Below are 21,313 nucleotides of genomic sequence, written 5' to 3'. Positions count from 1 at the left end.
GCAGCTGACAGAGCTGATGAAATCAAACGGTACAACAGGACACGAATCTGCGACAGCACACTCAGTAGATGACTAAACTTTACTGGCAACATAAAAGATTTAGTAAATAATGTTTGTGGACAAGCATTGAATCACGAACCCCAGAGGCGTTTGGATCAGGTGGACTTTTCATTGATTTGCAGTGTGTCGGGTACATTTAATACAGTCTATATCAGGAGAAATATGGGAAAAAAGGGAGGGAGAGATTTATCAGAAAGAGCGAGAAAGGTTACAACAACAGAGCACGAAGCTCACAAGTTCAGTTGTGCTTCTGCTGGAACGGCCGTGCCCCTGTGGACTAGTTCAGTCCTTCAGTAGAAGTCCTCGCCCTCCAACAATAATACTTACAAAATAAAGGCTGACCGCTCCAAGTAAAATCACTTCAGCTGAGTTCAATAGCTATTATTCATGTCCTGGTTCTCTATCCTCTGTGCTACGGCTCCTGTGATGTTAATAAGGTAAGCCTTTGGAGCCGAGAAGAAGAAGAAGAAGAAGAAGCCTGCGAGGAGATATGTCAACATGAAGGGCCGCCTTTTTATCATCAGCTGATGATCGCCACCTTGATGTGGGTGCTTGTCGCTAGGGGCACGCCAAATTCCATCCAAATACATCCATCAGCTTGTTAGTTTAGGGATCTAATCTGATCTAATCAAATCTACATGCTAGAGGCTCCGTGAGGCTATATGTAGGCAGAGCAGGGCTTTGAGATGATGCTGACAATGCTGACAGGGAGTGTGGTGCCAGAACTGGAGCTAGGGCTCAGCAGCCTCTATTGACATGATGACGAGGAGAAAAGAATGAAGAGGTCATCGACGGAGGAAGCTAAGGAGAGAAAAGGGATTTTCATCATTATTCTGAGGAGTGTCCAGAGTTTAGAGGTTTCCAAACATGTTACTGACCTTTGGTGATGGTCCGTCATGGGATTTGTCTCAAACACTGATGCCATTCAGAGAAAATGACTCACTATGAACACTCAATGTTCGTCTTTCACGAGGCTCAGACAGTCTTTGTACTGTTACCTGCTGCTTTTCATTTTAGCAACGTGGATTTTGGAGGACAAGAGCTCCACGTTTAATCCCTGCCCCTTTGACCTCTGGTGGGCCTTCTTGACACCACTGTTGTGATTCGGTGGAAATTACAGCCCCCCATGTTTCACCTCTTTTATCCATTTGAATTCGTCACATCCTTAAACAGACAAAAATGAGCCATTCATTCTTTTTCTTCATGAAAGGAACACATACCTAATGGATCAGTGTGACCTTTGGCTTTTCAGATGCTTTTCAGATACGGTAACACCCTCGCCCTGAATATATAAGGCGGCCAAGAGCACAGTCATAACAGTTGTTAGGCGAGAGAACATTAGTCAAAGACTGCACCACGAAATCTTCTAGATAGCATGATGTCCATCTACTCCGTCCTGTATACTCTAGTGCTGTTCTCCGAGCTGAGCAGCCACCTCGTCACCGTCGCCATGCCTGCAAACAAAGTAGGAGACGGCATAATAGAGCAAGACGGCCGGGGTTTGTTACTGGAGGACGAGCCAATGTTGGAGCCTGTTGTGGTTCCCCCCGTGTACAGACGAAACTTTGTGCTGGACAACAATGTGAGTAATGAAGATGGAAGCCCTGAAATCATCATTGTCTCAGTAAGTGTGTATATAAGCTGTTTAAATGGTCACTGATGATTTAATTCATGGTTAATGAATCATTTAGTAATGCTTTATCGATCTGTTTGGGTTGCCAGGTTGAAATCCCTTCATAAACCCAAATATCTGTGGCTTATAACTGATTTATAACTTAAAGGGTGACTAAAGAAAGTGGTACCATTCACCAAATATAGCTTTTTAGATACCCATGTCATAGATTTCAGCTTCCACCCCAACAAAATGGGAATACATGGACTTTCACTGGTGTCTTTCCAGAAACAACGTCCTAATCCACAGATTTCACTGTGAACAGATTTCATCAGGACTATGTTTTGGATAGAAAGTAGTTCCAATGAAAATGTCTCACCGTGAGGTCTCAGTGAGGATTTATAATAATGGGGAGATTGTTTCTTGAAAGACATGCTGTTGCTTTTTAAATCTAGTTTTTCAGAACTTTGAGTTTGATAATAAATCAACAAGCTCAACCTCCCCGATATGTGTAGAAGGGTGGAAGAGCAAAAATGACAAGCTGGACGACACTCCGAGTTTGTTTAGGCACAACGCTTTGGGCAGATGCCCTTCCACACTGTGCCAACTCGCAACAATGTTCAGCTATAAAATGAACTGCACCAATGTAACCAACAGGAGGATCCACACTCTACACTAAAGAAGAACTCACAATTGTAGTTTGGCGTCTAGGCTCCGACATCAAACTCCCCATAGATGTAGGTATACAGAGAGATATCTGGTGGGTCGTCCACTAATCAGATGATCGGCGGTTCGTTCCCTTCCAGTCTGCATGTCGAAGTGTTTTTGGGCAAGATACTGAACCGCAAACTGCTCCCGAATCCAAACTGATGAGCAATTTTCACCTCGCATGGCAGCTAATGCCATCAGTGTATGAATATGTGTGTTAATGGGTGAATGAGATATGTCCTGTTTGAGTGGTTGGAAGACTAGAAAGTACAGTTCATTTACCATATTGAGGAGCGATGAGTAAAAATATTAAACCAGAGCCTGCAGGTGGCGATGTGGCTGGAGAACAGGCGGAGTAGAGGGAGATATGAGAGATTTTCAAAGCTTAGACTGCCAAATTGGGTAAGTGTGATTGAATTGGATGATTGTGGAGTGTGACGCATGTTGTGTATAAATTATGCAGTGCAGCTTGAGTTGTCTGCCTGAACTAGCTCACAGGCGTCACTCCATAATTAGAAATTTTCATCACCATGCCAAAAGTCAGAAAAGTGCACAGATCGCCAATTTTTTGGCGTCCGAACATGTCTGAAATGTCGGTGCATGAATACATAATTTGATTGTAGTGGTCTTGAGGATTCAGCACTTTCCTAACACGGAAGAATCAAAAGAAAGAGCTTGCAACATCATGTCCCTGAACATAATTAATAATATCACAACAAAAACAGAATGAGAAACCTTCAGTCATGTCAAAGTGTGTAAATAGCGAATTTTTGGCATCCGAAGGTGTCAGAAATGTCAGTGCATGAAAACATTATTTAATGTTAGTGCTTGCTGCCTCTTGACTTCAAAGTTGAAGTACGCTGTGATTGTACTATGTTGAGCTATATAATGACCCGCAATAATATAGCCAATCTGAGGATCCATATTCTAAACAAAGATATCAAAAGAAAGAGTTATTTCTATTAATATCACAACAAAAACAGAAGGTAGCTGGCAACAGAAACCTTCCTTCATGCCAAAAGTCATTAAAGTGCACACGTAACAAATATTTGACGGGTCAGAGATGTCAGTACAAGAATACATAACCGGCTTGATCTACGCTGAAGCTCGCTCACTCTCATTCACTGTCTAAGTCGCTCGACCACAGCTCGCTCTATGAACGTAAACCAAAGGAACTTTATTTGTACTCAGAGTATCAGAGTTTAGTCCATGAATCCACCTGGATAGTCTCAGTTTCAGAGACATTTCAGGCTAACTGTGGAGGTTTGACTGGTCTGATCATCTGATTGGCGGCCACCGCTTGAAGTCGGGTCAGGTTTTTCCAAAAGTTTGATTCGGCTGACTCAAATGAATGGAAAAACCGGACCCAAACAAATAGTCCCTATGACAGTTCTTTGAGTAACACTTGTTATAAGATGGAGAACCTTTCAAGGCTGCAAGCGTTTGCTTTCTGTCTTGTTATTTGGGTGAACTGATCATTTTTGGCCCAACAACAAATTAATCCAATCCAAAGTTACCACCCATTTGGATTATTCTTAGTTAATTTATTCCGCATGAATGTATCTGGCTAGTCTCTTGTTGCAGTCACTCTGCCAATGACAGTCATGCATCATAACTATTCACTGTATGAGATTTCGTTCTATGAAACAACCGCAGCTAACCATAGTTCAACAACAACAAAGAGAACATTATCTCCATCCTGTGTCTGAACATTTGACCGCTTTCAATTGGTCACCGTCCTCGTGTCTGCTGTTAAGTCAATATTTCATAAACATCTATGAAATTCTTTTTACAGCAGCGTTGGAAAACCGGGAAATACCATTAGCTGAAAAGGTCAAATGATCACAAGCCTATAAAGATTTATTGCAGTCACAGTGGGAAGAATGATGATATATCTCTGCTCCCTCAAACGTTTGGCTGCGACGTGTAAAGAGTTTATCTGGCGGCTGCGTCTCCTGTGTGTCATGAACATGGTGGTTATCTCTGCGGTAATGGGGAACAGGCAGCCATGACGGAGAGAACAAAGCCATATGGGTGAACCGGGGCAGTGGAAGAAAACGGGACACAGTGATGTAGTAAAAACGAGGGGGGAAACACATTTCTTCCATTTGGGGTTTTTCTGTGGTTTGGATCAGCTGATGAAGACAGATCCAACACCTGTGCTACAAAGTGAAAAAGATGATCTTTGAAAGCAAATTTTCTGCAGCTTTGACGATGCTGTAAATTTGGAAATGCGTGTGGTTGAGCGGTGTTGCATGTAATCACTTACTGGCGCTTGTGTCAGTAAGTGATTACACGCAACACCTATGCATGTGTGTGTGTGTTTCAGGACATGAGGCTGAAAGGACACAGCATTCGTGGGCTGAACCCGGCCTTTACCCGGAGCCTTCCTCTGCTCACAGACCGAAGCTTGAGCCACGTTCCCGCCGAGCAGAGTTTGAAGATCGATCGCAGAAACTCCGACCTGGACAGTAAGTATCTACTTCCACGTTTGATTTCTTCAAGTATACAGTACCAGTCAAAAGTTTGGGCACATCTCATTCAAAGATTATGACCTAGATTGTAGATTAACATTAAAAGACATCAACTTTTGGTATTTTAATCAGGTTGTCACCTGGTAACCCTATCAATTAAAAAGGTGTGACTTCTCAAAAGGTGTTTGACCATCAGTTGCGTTGTTCGAAGGTAGTGTTGGCATGCAGTAAATAGCTCTATTCAACTACTACTAAGAACTGCACAACTAAGCAAAGAGAATCAACAGTCCATCTTTATTTAAAGACAAAAAAAGTCAGGCAATCTAGAAAAATCAAGAACTTCAAATGTAAATTCGAGTCTAGTCGCAAAAATTATCAAACACTGGCTCTCAAGAGTTCATTACAGTTACCTCAGCCACAGAAATGACCAATTAATGACATCTCAGATTGGAGCCCACATAAATGCGTCACAGAGTTCAAGTGGCAGACACATCTCCAACACCAACTGTTTAGAAACTCAGGCCCGAATGGCTGCAAAGAAAACATTACTGATGGAGACCAAGAAGAAGAAAAAGAAGAGAACAGCTTGGACCAAGAAACACAAAGAATGGACGTTAGACCAGTGGAAATCTGTACTGATGTCTACATGTGTGGTTCCCACCCTGAAGCATGGAGGAGGTGTGATGGTCTGCTTTGTTATCATAAGTCAGAAAATGTCTTGATTTACTAATTCAAATATTCTTTCCTTCTCCCTTCAGTGCTGCGGTGTATGATAGGACGAGTGTACCGACCCTGCTGGGAAATATAAAAGTCCTCCCGCGCCGTGATGCCGCCCTCCATTTGTGCCATGTGCTGTAAAGATTTCTTCCATACGTGTTACGCTGAAATGCATTTCCTTGTAGAAAAAGAGCGCACAAAAATATAAAACAAAATAAAAGTTTATTTAAAAAGGAAAAGTCTGAATCATATTCACAGAGTTGATTTCATTGTGAAACATATTACAGTGTGACACCTCGTGATTAAATTAAAACTGTACGGATCAAATCCAGACTCCCGTTGATCTGAACTGATTCATTCACATTGCAGCTACCCCAGTTACTGCGAAATGGGTAAAAAAATAAACTAGTGTGGAAACATGAATGAGTGTAATTTTAAAAACAGAAACAATAATTTTGATAGGTGAGTTCACAGTTTCATCATTCGCTTCTCAGATGTAAAATTTATACCCGCCTAATTTGTTTCCCTCCAATAGATTTAATAAATTCATTAAAATAACTTTCAGATTAACTGAACTGAAACGTTCACGTACTTCACAAGATTTGTCAGTGAGAGAAAACATCAAAACTAAACTCTGAAGAAGCTGGTTAGCTTTCCCTGTCCGGCTATCAGCTTCTTCTTACTCGAGGCCTTGCCGACAGCCTTTGCGGGCATTTTAACGGCGGCGGGCTGTTTCTTCTGTGGAGGCTCGTTCTCTGATCCTCCATGTTGGTCCAAATCCACCTGCTTCCTCTTGTTGCTCTTGCTCTGCGTCTGAAGTTTGCCGGTTTTCTTTCCGTTGCCTGCCGGGCCTGAACTTCTGTTTTGGGCATTTCCACTTCTTTGCCCGAGAGCAGGAGCAGCCCCCCGCTGCACGCCTCTCTGCTCCCTATTTGGACATCCAGAGGTAGACTTGGCTGGAAAGATTGAAACAAAGCAAAAGGCGAGTGTGACAAGCTGATCGAGAAAAAAAAAGGGGGGAAAATGTTGTGACGAAATTGCTGACGTTGAGGCAAGACTGTGTTTATTCTACGAAGCTTAGATTTAACATTTGTCATGTAACCTGATGGAGCCGAGCCTGAATTCCCACGGAAACAAAAGACAGAAGGGGAAATGGGCAAAAAGTCTGTGTGCGAGTGTGTGCGCACTGTTCAGTTTTCACTACAGATGTAGATGTGAGCAGGTTTTATAGGATGGGGATTCATTTAACGGCTGATGGTAAGCACCAGTCCCAGGCTGGAGATGAGAAGGTGTGCCTGGGCCGTCGTCCAGCCGCGTGGCGTCAGAGGAAACAGAAATCTATCCCGGGAACGCTGCAAGGCTTGTGTTGACTCCTTGAGCTGTTCTCCGTATGTAAAGCACCTGTGGGATTTAAAACCTCTACCTGTTGTTGCGTCCTCCTCCAAATCCAAGCTGCACTCCTCCTCGTCCACAGCTGGGATGGTTTTCGGTGCCGGGTGCACACATGTAGGGACCTGGCTGGTGCTGGGGAACTCCAGGACTCGGTTGAGTGGCAGTTCTTCGTCTTTGTACGTGCACGCAAACTGGGATCGAATGACGCGAATGTCCTTAGGCTGGAATAAACACACACACAAAAAAAACAAACTGATGTGATATGGTGATAGCAGATGATCAGTATCAATAACCTGAGGGCAGGTGGCCTCGGTTTCCGGCTTTCAAAACGAACTTTCCGGCTTTTACTTGTTGGTGTTTGGAAGCGATTTCCTACTCCAGCATATTTCAACAGCTCAACAAGAGGTCACAAAGTGTGAGATATTTCACTGGATGAGTTAAAACATGCTACGTGGAAAGTTGAACGAACCATGAACTAAACACAGCAATTCATCCGATAGTCGTCAAGATACTTCACGACTCAAATGAAAAGGGAAAAACCTGTGTTTTCATGCCCTAACAGTCACACGGTTGTTAATCAGTATCAATGACTCTAAGATTCTTGGATTTCCGAAAAATATTTTCTAGCTTTCACAAACACAAAAATCAAAAAAGGAGAAAACGAGTTTTAGTGCCTTTTTACACCGATCACGGGCCATCTGACGGTTCATTGATAAAAAGGTATCATCCATTAACCAAACTTTGGAAACACTTTTATCAATCTAATCACGACTATAGCACCTCATTAAAAAGCCTTTTCAGACAACCTAGTTAGGTATAACCAAGACTACAATCGTGGACCCTAGGGCACACACACACAGATCCACATCTTTTCATCCATTTGTTTGATCTACGCCTTCTTGGGATTATCACAATCCAAGGATTTCACCCTTCAGGCCAGTGGGCCACAGTAGGGAGGTGAAATCTGAGGGAAAAATACAGCGAGCAAAGCTGGGTGGGTCCGTAAAAGCACAAAGGGATCAAAGCCTTTGTGCTTTTCAAAAGAACTTCTTAAAAAAAAAAAGCACCTAAAACAACAGTAACCCACTAAGAATGAGGCACACTTCAATAATGGAGCTAAAATTGTATGCTGCCCTGGTTGCATGCTAATAAAACATATCTGAGAACAATGGGAAGAGGGAGGGGGTTGGTGGAAGAGTGAACACGGCCAAACTATGACTGATGGAGGAACATCTAATCCAATTACAACAGGTGGGAGCCCGACGTGGCACCGTGCGGTCAGACGGCCCCCCTCATTCCTCTGAAGATGGCTGTCCTGAAATAACCTCTGCACACGCCGCCTGACACGATGCTGGAGACACCTGACCGAGACATTCCTGATAGTATTTCCAAAAGAGCAGGTGCAAGCAATTTCGGCAGCTTTTGCATGTTTTGATATGTGTTCGCACACGCAGGTGATAAAAGTGAGAATCAGAGGCTGAGCTGAAAAAGATGAACTGTTGTGTTAGAAGGCGTCTTTTCACACGTTTTTTAAATCGACGTCAGATGGGAGCAACACTAAACTGGCATTAAGAGCTTATAAGTGAAGTTTTTTTCTCTATGTTTGGATCATTTGTGGCACTGGGAAAGATTTGGAAACGTCCCAAAAGCAGAACCTAAATCTGTCCATCTCCGTGTGTGCCAGTTGACGTCAGTGCATGATGAAACCGCTGGAGAAAGTCTGGGATAAAGTCATTCAGCAGACAACAGGAAACAATAACCTTTCAAGTTTCCCTTGCTAGTCGAATTACGCGACGCGATATGGCATCTTCAAAGTGAAATTGATGCAGAAAGCTTCCGCTCGCAGAGTTCAGGAAGCGGTGAGCTGCCCAGGGACCATTACAGCGCACTCAAACAGAAAGGCAGCCAGATTGTGGTGAGGTAAATGACATCTGCTAGCGCAATCAAATAAAGGAGCCATTTCACAAAATGTGTTTAGCATACATGTTCACACAGCGGAGCTACTTCATGTTAAAAGATCAATTCGACCTTAAAAACCTGAAGCTAAAGTCATGCCACTGTTTTTCTTTGGGGTGACTCGGCATTCAGGCAACGGTGGGAGAAGCAAAGGTTGCAATACCACACTGCGTTACCAATTCTACTCATCTGGGTGCAGAACAACCCGTCCGATGCACCAGCATGTTGTAGCTGGAGAAGCCTGACCAGAACTGATGTTGATATTTGGTGAAAACGACCCGATTTATGCGCGTCATGTTGGTAGCACCGAGCAAGCAACGATTACAAGAGGTCTGGTAAGATTTACAAGGCTGTGAAGCCAATGTTGAAGTGCCAAAAACTGCAGTTCCTGAGGCTGGCTCCAGAAGTGAGTCAGTCTCCATAAGTCCCCATGTCCAAATGTCCAACTTCACAGCAGAAATAAACATGTTTACAGCCTGGTACAAAAAACAGTTTTGGTCTCTGTAGCTAATTTCCCCGTTCATGACAACTGTACTGAGGGTGAATTTATATACAACTCACCTGTTCACGTTATATTAAGGCTTAAAGACACTTTGACAGGTCCACCTCTTTGCCCATTTTTTTGATCAGCCAGGAGGCGGTAGAGGCAGGATTGCTAAGATGGGGGTGACTAAAACTGCATATTTTGAGCTTCACAACACCTCTTCATAAACCTCACGGATATCACATCCATTGTTTTTTACAGTCTACAGCTGCAATCAGCAACTACACCACTAGATGTCGCTAAATCTGACACACTGATCCTTTAAATCAACAAACGTGAGTGGTATCCTGTCGTCTAATGGAAAGTGCATTTTGTAGCTTCACGACGACTTTTTTACAAAGCAATTAGTCAGACTTTATATATCTTATACGACTACTTTCACATATACAGCCGTACTCCCCAACAGACTCTGATGTCTAAAACACCGGTGGAGTTATTGTGACATCGACTGTCAGCGCTCTCTGGTGGATAAACTAAACAGAGACACTTTAAAAACCTAGTTTGACATTTCTGCTCTGCAGTTTCTCGTTACTTATCTTCTTCTTTCTGCTGCATCTTAGTCATACAAACGTTTCGAATCCAACATTGTTCAGGGTACACGGTGGAAATACTCCAGGACTCCAAGCACTTTAAAATCCCTTTAAGCACAGTACTTGAGTAAAAAAGATCAAGATACACAATAAAGCCGATGCACTCAAAAACCTCTTGGCAACAAAAGGCTGTATAATCATAATGAGACAGATTCTCTCACGCTGACCCCAGAAAACATCGATGTAAAAAAAAAAAAAAAAAAAAAGCTGAGCTCACAGCCAGGAAGGAAGGAAGAGGTATCGATATCGGATATACTGTGTGTTGTATTGTGCACCGTAAGCAAATGGACCTGAGCCCTGACAATAGGATAACTTATCATCAGGATTGGTTAATGGTTTGAATCCCCCACGAATAACTCGTTTTATGCCACGGATTTAAACAGCACCCTCAAACCGACACTAAGAGCTAAAACACAGCTGTGCAAACGGGAACGGTGGAAGTCAGTTAAGATGTGCGCTTCAGCTAAGAAAATAAATAATATAATACCAGGGAGAAATTACAGGATGTAAAGACATTATTTTCAATGTTTGTACATCTGATTCAATTTGAAGTAACTGATGGTTTGGATCTGGGGCTCTTAGAGGATGAAGGGGCCCACGTTACCTTGGGTTTGAGCAGGTCTAGCCGGCTCTGGACTCGGTTCCTTAGAGGTTCTGGAGAACATCCAGTAGACACTTCTGGGGATCTGAGGGGAGAGCCACAATGAGAGGCAAAGACAAGAGGTTTATAAATTAGAAAAGCTAGAAGGTTACAAGGTCACGCCTACAAAGAAATCTATTTCTTAAAAAACACGTTTTCAACCAGTGTCACGCCGAGCGGACGTTCCGACAAACTGGATACGAGCCATTCGACGTCGTCCGCCTCAGACATAATGTAGGTTCCCCTCGCTACCACAGCCAGTGACTGTTTTGTTATTATTTTTATTGCAGATGTTTGACCAGAGAAATTGTTCCAGCGTGGTAGTGTGGGAGGATTTTCCTCCATATGGTTTCAGTGGAGTCGAGTTGTAGAGTCTCATGTTGGTCTAATTGCCGGTTCGGGGGCTTTCCCACTCTAACTGAATCCTGTGGTAGTGGAAATGCTCAAATCTAATTCAAATCTCTGCGAGATCACTTTCACACAGTGAAATATTTTTTGTGTGTGTAGGATTTAGGGGAATTTAGGAGTGCAAGTTGCTGAATTACAACCACCTCGCCTCAACCTACCCTTCAAAGCACGTAGGGAAAACCACGTGGCTGAGATATGCGCATAAAAAGGGCGAAAGGCTCCGTTAAGAGCCAGTGTTTGGCTTGTTTGCTCCAAGTTACTGTAGAAACATGGCAATAGAGCCCTCCAGATCTGACACACTGGACCTTTAACCTTTATTTTACTAATGTTTACATGACCTCTGCCGCTAAGTCTTTCCCTTCCTGCCAGACTTTGTTAGCGTGCTCAGATTCTGTAATTTTCCCCTTTGTTCATGTGCTTCTCCCTCGAGTAAGTAAGCCGAATAGTTAAATAGTTTCCCGTTTGTCTGTTTTTACGATTAGAAGTCTGCACAGTGTTTTGTTTTGATAATCTATGACGTTTCTGTGTCTGACTTCCAGTCAAGTCAATCTGCTCTGTGCTGCTCGACACGGCTGGTCGAGGCATCCGTTAAAAAGCAGAGACGCTTCTAGAACGGCTGTATCAGGTGTGATTGAGCCTTTAAGGTCGTTCATCCATCCGATAGTTGGGACGTTTCATTCAAAAAGTACGTCAACTTCACGGTGGCATCTAGAAGAAAACCCTAAGAACACCAAAGTCAACAGAAAATATCATTAGAGGATAATAAACGTCCCTTATGTCTCTGCTTTTTGCAGACGATGTGGTTCTGTTGGTTTCATCTGACCGTGACCTTGCATGGGAGTGATTTGCAGCAGGGTCCTGAAAGTCTGAGGCCTTGATTCTCTGCTGAGCGAAGGAGTTCAAGTATCACTTGTTCTTGTTCATGAGTGATGGGAAAATGGAGTGTGAGATGGACCGGTAAGGGTTGGTGCTGCATCTGCAGTACAGCAGACGAATATACCGGACCAAGAAGACGGCAGAGCCTAAAGGCAAACTCTTGATTTCCCAGTCCATCTATGTTCCAACCCTCACCTATGGTCGTGAGCTTTGGGTAAAGACTGAAAGAATGAGACCGTGGCCAAAATGAGCTTCCCCTGTCGGGTTGCTGGACCCAGCCTCAGAGGTACAGCGAGGAGCTCAGATACCCGGAAGGTGCTGCTCCTTCACGTAAAAAAGGAGCCAGCTGAGGTGGTTCGGGCGGATCCTACTCAAGGGTGGAGGGACTTTATAGCTCATGTGACCTGAAAATGCCTCGGGATCACCCAGGAGGAGCTGGAATGTGTTGCTGGGGCGAAGGACGTCTGGAGCGCCCTGCTAAACCCTGCTGCCACCACGACCCGACCCAGGAAGGAAGTGGATGGATGAATTAATGTATGGCCAACACTGACACCCCTAGAGCTCCTGCCAACATAACTAGACCTCCCTGTTAGAAAAGGGGATTTCAGTTTTAAGCCCAGCTTGTGCTGCGCGACTGTTTGTGCCAACCTGAACAACATGAGGACGCTGGTCCCCTCAGCCCCGCTCAGGACTGGCTGGTCCTCGGACAACAGGTCCGCCTTGTTCTGGCACAGAGGAGCCGACGCTTCTTCATCCAGCAGAGCCATCAGCACCTTCACAGTGTCCCGACCTCCGTACGCTGTGGCATGATTGACCGCATACGCCTTTGGCTGGAGAGGAACGGCAACACAAGCGCAATCAGCGCACTGTCAGCTCACATAGCTGACTGTATAAGAAGATGAAGTGGGCTTTTGTGTGAACGTATGTAGACATAACAGCCAAAAATTGTAGCTGGCTGGCTGGAGAGCAGAGGTTATACATTACCCTGGCAGGGCTTATCCCCGTTCCGCTCCCATTAGCGGTCTGTTTCTGGATCTGGTGGAGCTGGCAGATCCTCTCCTTCAGCTCCTTGGTCGTCTCTCCGGCTGCAGCGTACACGGCGTCTTCGCTGCTGCGTCCCTTCACCAGCGCTGCCCTGATGGCGGCCACCAGCCTGGCTCCGCATACACTGGAGGATTGAAACAGTGACAGTCAACAATAACATCTGCTGAGAGGGCTGCATTGTGAAAAAGAAAAGAAAGAAAAAAGCTTGAATTTGTTTTGGAAAGCGATGCTCTTTTCTTCTGCAGAACACACACACAGACACACATACAGGTTTTCATCTGGATGGAATTAATAGTGTTCAAGAGTTCAGCCAATATTTGCCAACATGAATAACTCTCTCCTAAAACTGAAAACCCAGAAAAGCCAGGGCCTTCGTCTGAATGTCTTCAAAAGATATACTGCAGCTTCACTTTCAATTAATTGGACACTGACTTTAAGGGCTCAGAGTAATTGTTGCAGTGTTAACATCCAGTTGAGCTTTATTTCACTGTAACGCAGCTTTGCCAATGTTAACAGTTATGAAGCAGAAAATATGCTCCAAATCCCTGTTAATGTCACCCTGGGCACTGTCACTGCGCTCACCGATGGACTGTCAGCAGAGAAACTCCAGGATTTTCCCTCTTTATATATATTTTTTTTTTTCCACGCGCTCGTCTTGTTGCGTTGAATTGCGTGTCCAAAAATCATAGCAACATATCACTTCTGTACGTTTCCAAACAGTCAAGTGCACTAAAAGCACGCGAGAAAAAGATCGCAGTAAGGTGGAGAGGCGGTGGTCCGACCCTGACCTCGGGCTCCGTAACAGAATCATTTGGGAAAACAGATGTTCGGCGAACAAGGGGCCCTGAACTCTCCGTAGAAGGTGTTTGTATGAGGAAATAAAGTACTCCACTGAGAGCGTAAAGGCACTGCCTTGTTGAAAGACACATGTTGGCCGAGTTCATCGGCGTTTCATCAGACGTGGAGCGCTCTCATCAGCCTGCATGAACTGAGAACCCTCAGCAGAGCAGCGAGAGGCGAATCCACTATTACACAAACATCACAATGTGTTGTTAACGCTACTGGGACCGCTTCACCTCAAAGCCTCGACCCCCACCCTGACATGACTGATCATTTCTGATAACCACTTTTGTTGTGGTGCCAAATGCTTTGACATCCAAAATAATCTATAAGGGTATGGACAATGATCTGCGGAGCTCCAGGTTTGATGATAATTCATCAAAGTAAGAGGGGGGACTAGTTATTTAACGGAGACTTTGATGTAGCAGAGATGAACATGCTTTAGCAATCCAGATGTTATCACGAGGAGCTTTAGATGGGAGTCATTACAGGTATTTTGAAGGGAAATAACGAGCTGCGATGGGACAGGTGGATTTTCGTGATCACAGGTGTGATTTCAGCGCACAGGTGTCTGCCAGGCCGATGCATCCGGCTGGAAACGCTCCTGCCGGTAGTAGCAGCTGCAGCAAGCGAGGAGAGACCCCCCACCCGGAGCTGAGTTCAGTTCAACTCTCAAAAATTTAATTCAATTCATGAGAATCAGCCGTGGTGCAGAGGAAAACACACACACACCTGAACTCGAAATTGCAGGAAGAAGTGAAGCAATTCAAAGAAAATCCCCCTCTGTCATAAATCAGAAGTTTCTTCTCCGTATTTGACCTCAGGCACTGCCAGATACCGGAGCGTGCTGAACTTTTTCTTGGAAGTGTCTGAATTCCCCTAATCTGCTCAGGATGATTTCTCTGGGATTTGAATATGTTTATGCGAGTATTAAACTACAATAAAATAAACTCAGTGTTTTGTAACGGGTGCATTATTTGAAATGGAAAGTTGCTCGTACAAGCAAATGCAGGATTAGCTACTACAAATAGGTGATTCATCGCTGACAGCTGAAGGAAAAAGACTGCTCTAACCATCAAGCTTGCATGATTTCAGTCTGGATTTTGGAAAAACTTGAGTGATATGTCATCAAATCCCACGGATGTATACGACTAAAGCCTGATATATTTTCTGTCTGTGCCACAGTTGTCAGAAAACACTATTAAAAACACATCAGTGAGCCACAATGATGCACAGGGATTACCATGAACACACACACGTTCAATCCTATGTACACAGTCCTGCAGTGTGTACGTAAAAGACGCATGAGTGCAACAAATGCAGTCAAACAAATCCTCCATTTACTCCTATATTCGTGAACGGGTCAAGAGTTACTGTGTCTGGCACTGCACCCATTGTAAAATGGCTAATTGTTTTTGTACAGATTAAACGAACAAGATAGGATGTGTTAGTCAGCTTTAGAGGTGCTGGTAGACCCAAATTCAGACCAGCGGTCTCCTCGTTTCCAGTCTTTATGCTACCTTGTACTAAAAACAGGCTCCATCTACAGAATATGCATGTTTTCATCAGTGCGCGATAACTACAGGTGCCACGTAATCCGCCACACTCCTACAGTAGGTCCACTTAACACTGGCCCCTAGTGAAGGTAGCAAGGAGAGGGTAAAGTTGCAATTAAGCGGCGACCTCTGTGTGAATGTGAAGTGAAGTCATTGTTGAAGTGCATGCGAGCCGTATCTTCTCCTCTCTCTCTGTGCCAAAATGCTGAACTTTTAAGAAAATGAAAGATGTGATCATTCAAAGAATGCACATTTCAAGAAAAACCACAACACTGTGGTGACTTTGGTTACTTTGTAGATGCCTTTAGAAATTGAGCGCGTCTCTGACTGGACCACAGACAAGACGACTGCAATAACTCTTCACGGCTTGATGGTGGAAGCGTCAAACGGTCCAGTCCTTATGACTTCTGAGAATTCTGCATGCCCCATGGTGATCCAAAGATCGATTTCAGACACAAATATGACAAAGTGTTTCAAAGTATTGTAGTACCAGGGACATGAGTACTGGGAAAGGCTCTGGAAGCATCTCTCCTTCTGTAATTATCCCTTTTTCCACCATAAAATAACAGATTTTAAAATCATGTTGACGCTGCACTTGTAATCAGGTGAACGGTGTCTCTGACATTCGTACATCTGTTCTCACACTGTGTAACTTTGTGCTAACGAGAAGTACGTAACGCTTTAAAGTCACACATCACCAACTATTTCACTGATTCTGCTGAAACTGGATCATATTTTATGGAGAAAATGTTTTCTGGTTTTCCCTCTGATGTCCTCTGGCTGCTCCGCCTCAACTCTCTGTGATTTACATAGTTTCCTGATGGACAGTGAAGTAAACTGCTGCCAGCTGTAGCTGCTGTTAGTCAATGTTAGCTCAGTATGTTAGCTGTATGAGCTCAGAGCACCGGGGGAGTGTTAGTGTTCAAACTACAGGTGTTTTGGACCACCGGAAAGAAGAAGAGGAGGTTTACAGCCAAGGGGGAATGCTGATGGGGAGGAGAAACCAGTGTCGTGCCAGAACCGGAGCTGGGCAACCAGACTCAGCGGCCTCTATGGACATAAAAACAGAGGTGAAACGACCGGAGGACGTTGACAATGAAAGCTAAGGAGAGAAAAAGAGAGAGTGACTGGTCATTGGTGAAGAAGCTTGTTGTTGTTGGACTAGTAAGTAATATTAGCTGGCTGCTATGTCGTGTTGTTGTCGACTCTTTTGCTAGACATCATCTATTCCAAGTGAATCAACTATAGAGGCTTAGATCTACAAGCTTTGTACAAGTTTTAAGTCACTCACTTCTTCTCTCTTCGTCTAAAATTTGAATTACAACTCAGACATTTTTTACGACTACATTTTGGTTTTAATTCAGAAGTTCAGCTGGAATGCACCAAGAATTTACAGTTCGGCCCTGAACGGAGAACAACCCGGCCTCCCAACATTCACAGCCAGAAAACAGTAAGACAGGCAGCGAGTGGAAGCTTGTGTTAAGCTGCATTGTGTACCTTGGGTCAGGAATCTCTCCCAGTATTTCTTCCAGGTTGTCTAGAAACTGGACAAAGTCCGACAGGCCTTTGACATGTTTCCTCAGTGGGTCAGACTCAGCTGGAGCGTAGCCTTTCCCACCGAGCTGGACGGCCCGCACAAAAGATGTCACAGCCTGCGAAAACACCAACGAGACCCAAATGTGTCACGCGAGAGGATTTACTCTAATTTTAATCTCATAGCTTTTAGGCTTTAATGTGTAAAGACTGTGCACATCTTACCAAGAAGAGGGAAGTGTTGTTGTTCTGTGCAGCGTGCTTCACGTCGGTGAATGCCTGTCGTCCGAGAGCGCGACTCGGGACGTCGAGCGTCAGCGCCAAGGCTAGGTCGTTTTTGGTGTTCACGAGCAAATTTAGATATGAGCAGAAAACTCTTCTCACTGCCGTCTTCACCTATCGATGAGATAAAAACAATTAGTTTCACTTTGTTGGAGATTGACACCACTCTCATGTATGTCTACTAAATATGAATTTAGCTTAGCACAAAGACTGGGACAAACGGTTAGCTTAGCATTGGCCAAACTTCAAACAACTCTAAAGCTCACTAATTAACACATTATACATCTTATTAATGAGCTTTAGCGATGTTTAAAGGAAGATATTTGAATTCTTTTCCAGTATTTATGCTAAGCTAAGCTAACTGGCCTTAACGCCAGATACAAATGTGGCAGCGATAGTCTCACCAACTCTCAGCAGAAAAGCAAATTACGGTGTTTTGGGGTGCTGGAAGGCTGATTTAAACCGGAGCCAAGCCAGCTGCCACCCTTGTTTCTAGTCTTTATGCTAAGCTAGGCTAACCGGCTGTACCTCCAGATAAGAGTGTAGCAGCAATATTCTTGTCTAACTCTCAGCAGGAAAACAAATACAGATTTAGAGGTTCTGGTAGATTGATTTTAACCCCTGGACGGGGGTCAGGCCATTTTGAGACGCCATTTACTGTCCTTGTGCTAAGCTAACTAGCCGTAGCTCTAGATATGAGTGTGGCAGCGATAGTCTCACTAACTCTCAGCAGGAAAACAAATACAGATTTAGGCTATAGGTTCTGGTAGGTTGATTTTAACAGGTTAGCCATTTTCAGACGCCATTTCCTGTCCTTGTGTTAAGCTAACTAGCCATAGCTCTAGATGTGAGTGTGGCAGCGATAGTCTCACTAACTCTCAGCAGGAAAACAAATACAGGTAGGTTGATTTTAACCCCTGTCTTTGTGCTAAGCTAACTAACCTTAGCTCTAGATATGAGTGTGGCAGCGATATGAGTGTGGCAGCGATATGAGTGTGGCAGGGATATGAGTGTGGCAGGGATGTGAGTGTGGCAGGGATATTCTCATCTAACTCTCAGCAGGGAAGCTAACGAGGGTATTTAGAGGTGCTGGTCTGAGCCAGGTTAGCCATTTGACCCCCCTGTTTCCAGTCTTTATGCTAAGCTAGGCTAACTGACAGATCTGCCTTATCAGTTTTCTCACAGAGAAAAGCTCTTTGGTAAAAACATCTGGCTCCAGTCCAGCCTGTGTTGTCTTTATAAACTACTTAAAAAAAGGGGGGAAGTAGCTTTATTGCCTGAGTACAAAAAAACCCAAACACACACACACACTAAAAACAGCAGCTGACAGCTCGTATTAAAATCCACAAAAAAAAAAAAAAAAATTACATCACTGTTGCTGGTGGAAGCAGCAGCAGCAAGACTCCGCTAAAAACTCATAAATTCACAAGTGACGGAAAAGAGTGGCTCTGTTACAGAAGCTCTTGTACAGCCCCACATTGTGTTGTGTTTTAAACATCTGCCTGGCTGAATTGAATTCACATCACGCTCTTAAATCTTAAGCGATATGATATAGTGTTCCTGTCAATAAAGAGCAGGAGGGATTGCAGACACAAGTACACCAAGAGAGTGAATGCACATGTGAAAACCATGGCGAGAAAGGGGTGTTCTTATGAATTAAGTTGCACCTTTTTAAATCAGTGTATGAAAGCAGGACTGGGCCTACCTGTGGGCTGCAGGACCTGCTTTTACTAGACGGTGTTGACGGGACCGAGGAGTCTGGCAACTCTGAGACTTCCACGTTGCCTGATAAGAACTCAAACAGCTGGATCTTTGGCGAAAGAATACAAAAGAAAAAAGCGATTAGAGAGATAAAATAGATTAATCTTGAAACTCAGTAGCCAAATCTGATCATCCACAATCAACCAGCTCTCTCTCTCACTGGGCTCACAGGCTCCTCCGGGTCCAAGTCCACCAGCCTCAGCTGTTTGTACATGAAGAGGATATCAACCAGGTCCACAGTGTTGGAGCGCTTCAGGAAGGATTCGTATGCCTTCAGGATGAGATCATAGTTCTCCAAGCGTGCAAAGTTGGGGGGTGGCAGGTGAAGTTTGTCTAACAGTAAGTGTTTCCAGGCCATCAGGACATCACTCAGAGCCACTTTGAACTCTGCGCCGTGCTGTCACAGGAAGAGAGAAAACAGTGAAAGCAGCAGCCGTAATTACAGACAGCCTGGAACCAATCAGTTCAAAAGCAGAAAAGACCTTCTCCCGCAGTCCAAAAATGGGCCATGAGCGGTCTCAGCCGGAAATCTGCGGTAATGTCATCAGTTATAGACGTGATGACAGTCAGCCTGATGGTTCAATTGAACTAGGCTGTGATGATGATGTAAACTGGGCTCGTAAAGACTCGTTTTTGGGGGCCGCCAGATAACTAACAGCAACAACAGAGAGGATATAGATCATGTTTGAACTCTTTTGTTAGTTTGCATCTCTCTGCGAGAACTGACTGCAAGCTTCAGCTCTAAAAATCAACTAAACATAGTTTGTTTACAGGCGTATAAATGCACTTTTTGACGTAACGTTCCTTTGTTTGTGTTCGATATGGTGTTGCATGGTCTGGTTTAGCAACTCGCAGGTGCGCTCACTGGTACATTTTCATATTCAAGCAGTTCTCTGGTTGCCTTTTCATCCTATATTTTAAGTACTTCTATTTCTTAGAAGTGTGGTGGACAGTAATCGTTTTGTCTGAACCATATGGTCTTACAGAGGCCGGTCAGAACCGGGGCATTACAGGAAGGACTTAGCCTATTTAGATTCATAGTATTGTTCTGATCCACCTTGTACATTTGTAAAAAAATAAAAAGTCTATCTTAGAAATTGGCGAGATGGTATTTGAATGCTTTATTATCTGATTTGCTTGAATGTTTCTGAATCTTTCTTGAAAGACCTGGAGACAGAATTGCCACGGTGCCAATACTTAAACTGATATTGTTTGATATATGGCTTGTACGGCACCTTTTCATCTTTGACTGTGCGTATGAGTGACGTTTTTAAAGTGTTTTGAAGCTCAAAATCTGTGGCTTGGGCCACCGCCAACTTGGCAGTCCTGCATCGGCAGGCTGAACCGTGCCTGAATGCTCAAAAAAAGGGCATCTGTAGCAGCACCAACCTGTCAATCAAAACTTTAATCCTTAATATAAACTGAACAGGTGAGCTCTATATAAACTCACCCTCAGTACAGTTGTCATGAACGGGGAAATTAGCTATAGAGACCAAAACTGTTTTTGTACCAGGCCGTAAACATGTTTATTTCTGCTGTGAAGTTGGACATTTGAACATGGGGACTTATGGAGACTGACTTGTTCTGGAGCCAGCCTCAAGTGGACATTTGAAAAACTGCAGTTTTCGACACTTTTGTGTCTGCTTTAATGTAAATGTTCTCAGTTTTGTGCTGTGCATGTGTGAACTTTTGACCACAAAATGTGTCCTCGTTGCAGGATTCAACAAAATAAAACCAATCAAAGGTTACCTGCTTGTTGACTTCAGCCATAGCCAGCTGCAGCAACATCAGCATTTCATCCGCTCCATAGATGGTTGTCCTCTCGGAGCGTAAAACCCTGTGGCACTCTCTCCTGAAGACTTTAATCATCACCTTTAGACGGTCCATGTTCACCCTAAAAAAACAGCAGCAAAGTGACAAAATGTTCAGACAGTTAATAGGCTTAAACAACTTTTAAATAACCAGGTTTTAGTGCAGACAATAACCACACAGGTGAAAGGAAATCCTCACTGGCCTCTGTGGCTAAATAAGATAAATAACTAATTAAAACACATTTATGTCACCTCCTGTAAGCAGCACACATATAACTTAGAGCATCTTATATGTATGGCTTCATTAAACCACATAAAATGTTAATTTAATGGTGCAAACCTTTAAATATTTGTCGTAGATTCCGTGCAGACACGTCCACAACACACAGGCAGCTGTTTTGAATTTTTAAACTGCAGATGACGTTTGTGCCTTTCGACCAATCAGCGTGCGGGAGACACCAACGGGAGCGGTTCATATAAAAACAAAAAAAAACATATCTCTCCTTTAT

General features: G+C 43.8%; 2 protein-coding genes across 3 annotated transcripts; one reads left to right on the top strand and one right to left on the bottom strand.

Moving 5' to 3' along the window:
- Positions 1–1,366: 1,366 nt before the first annotated feature.
- pmch (pro-melanin-concentrating hormone) lies at positions 1,367–5,810 on the top strand. Of its 2 annotated transcripts, none has more exons than XM_019276862.2 (3): positions 1,367–1,642; positions 4,710–4,851; positions 5,613–5,810. In XM_019276862.2, the coding sequence occupies exons 1-3, from the start codon at positions 1,436–1,438 to the stop codon at positions 5,660–5,662; spliced, it is 399 nt and encodes a 132-aa protein (XP_019132407.1). In that variant the 5' UTR covers positions 1,367–1,435; the 3' UTR covers positions 5,663–5,810. The 2 variants fall into 2 exon arrangements, with proteins under 2 accessions (XP_019132407.1, XP_019132406.1); XM_019276861.1 differs by having other exon boundaries at positions 1,368–1,684.
- On the bottom strand, positions 5,777–21,236 carry parpbp (PARP1 binding protein). Its single transcript, XM_019276860.2, has 11 exons — positions 21,145–21,236; positions 20,743–20,887; positions 19,154–19,390; positions 18,938–19,042; positions 17,176–17,346; positions 16,915–17,069; positions 12,962–13,145; positions 12,626–12,807; positions 10,658–10,739; positions 6,995–7,184; positions 5,777–6,527 (listed from the first exon to the last, which is right to left on the bottom strand). The coding sequence occupies exons 2-11, from the start codon at positions 20,878–20,880 to the stop codon at positions 6,199–6,201; spliced, it is 1,773 nt and encodes a 590-aa protein (XP_019132405.2). The 5' UTR covers positions 20,881–20,887; positions 21,145–21,236; the 3' UTR covers positions 5,777–6,198.
- Between the last annotated feature and the right edge of the window lie 77 nt (positions 21,237–21,313).

Source organism: Larimichthys crocea, chromosome XX (genome assembly GCF_000972845.2).
Source record: "Larimichthys crocea isolate SSNF chromosome XX, L_crocea_2.0, whole genome shotgun sequence".
Taxonomy (NCBI): Eukaryota; Metazoa; Chordata; class Actinopteri; family Sciaenidae; genus Larimichthys; species Larimichthys crocea.
This window is presented reverse-complemented; position numbering and strand designations above follow the sequence as displayed.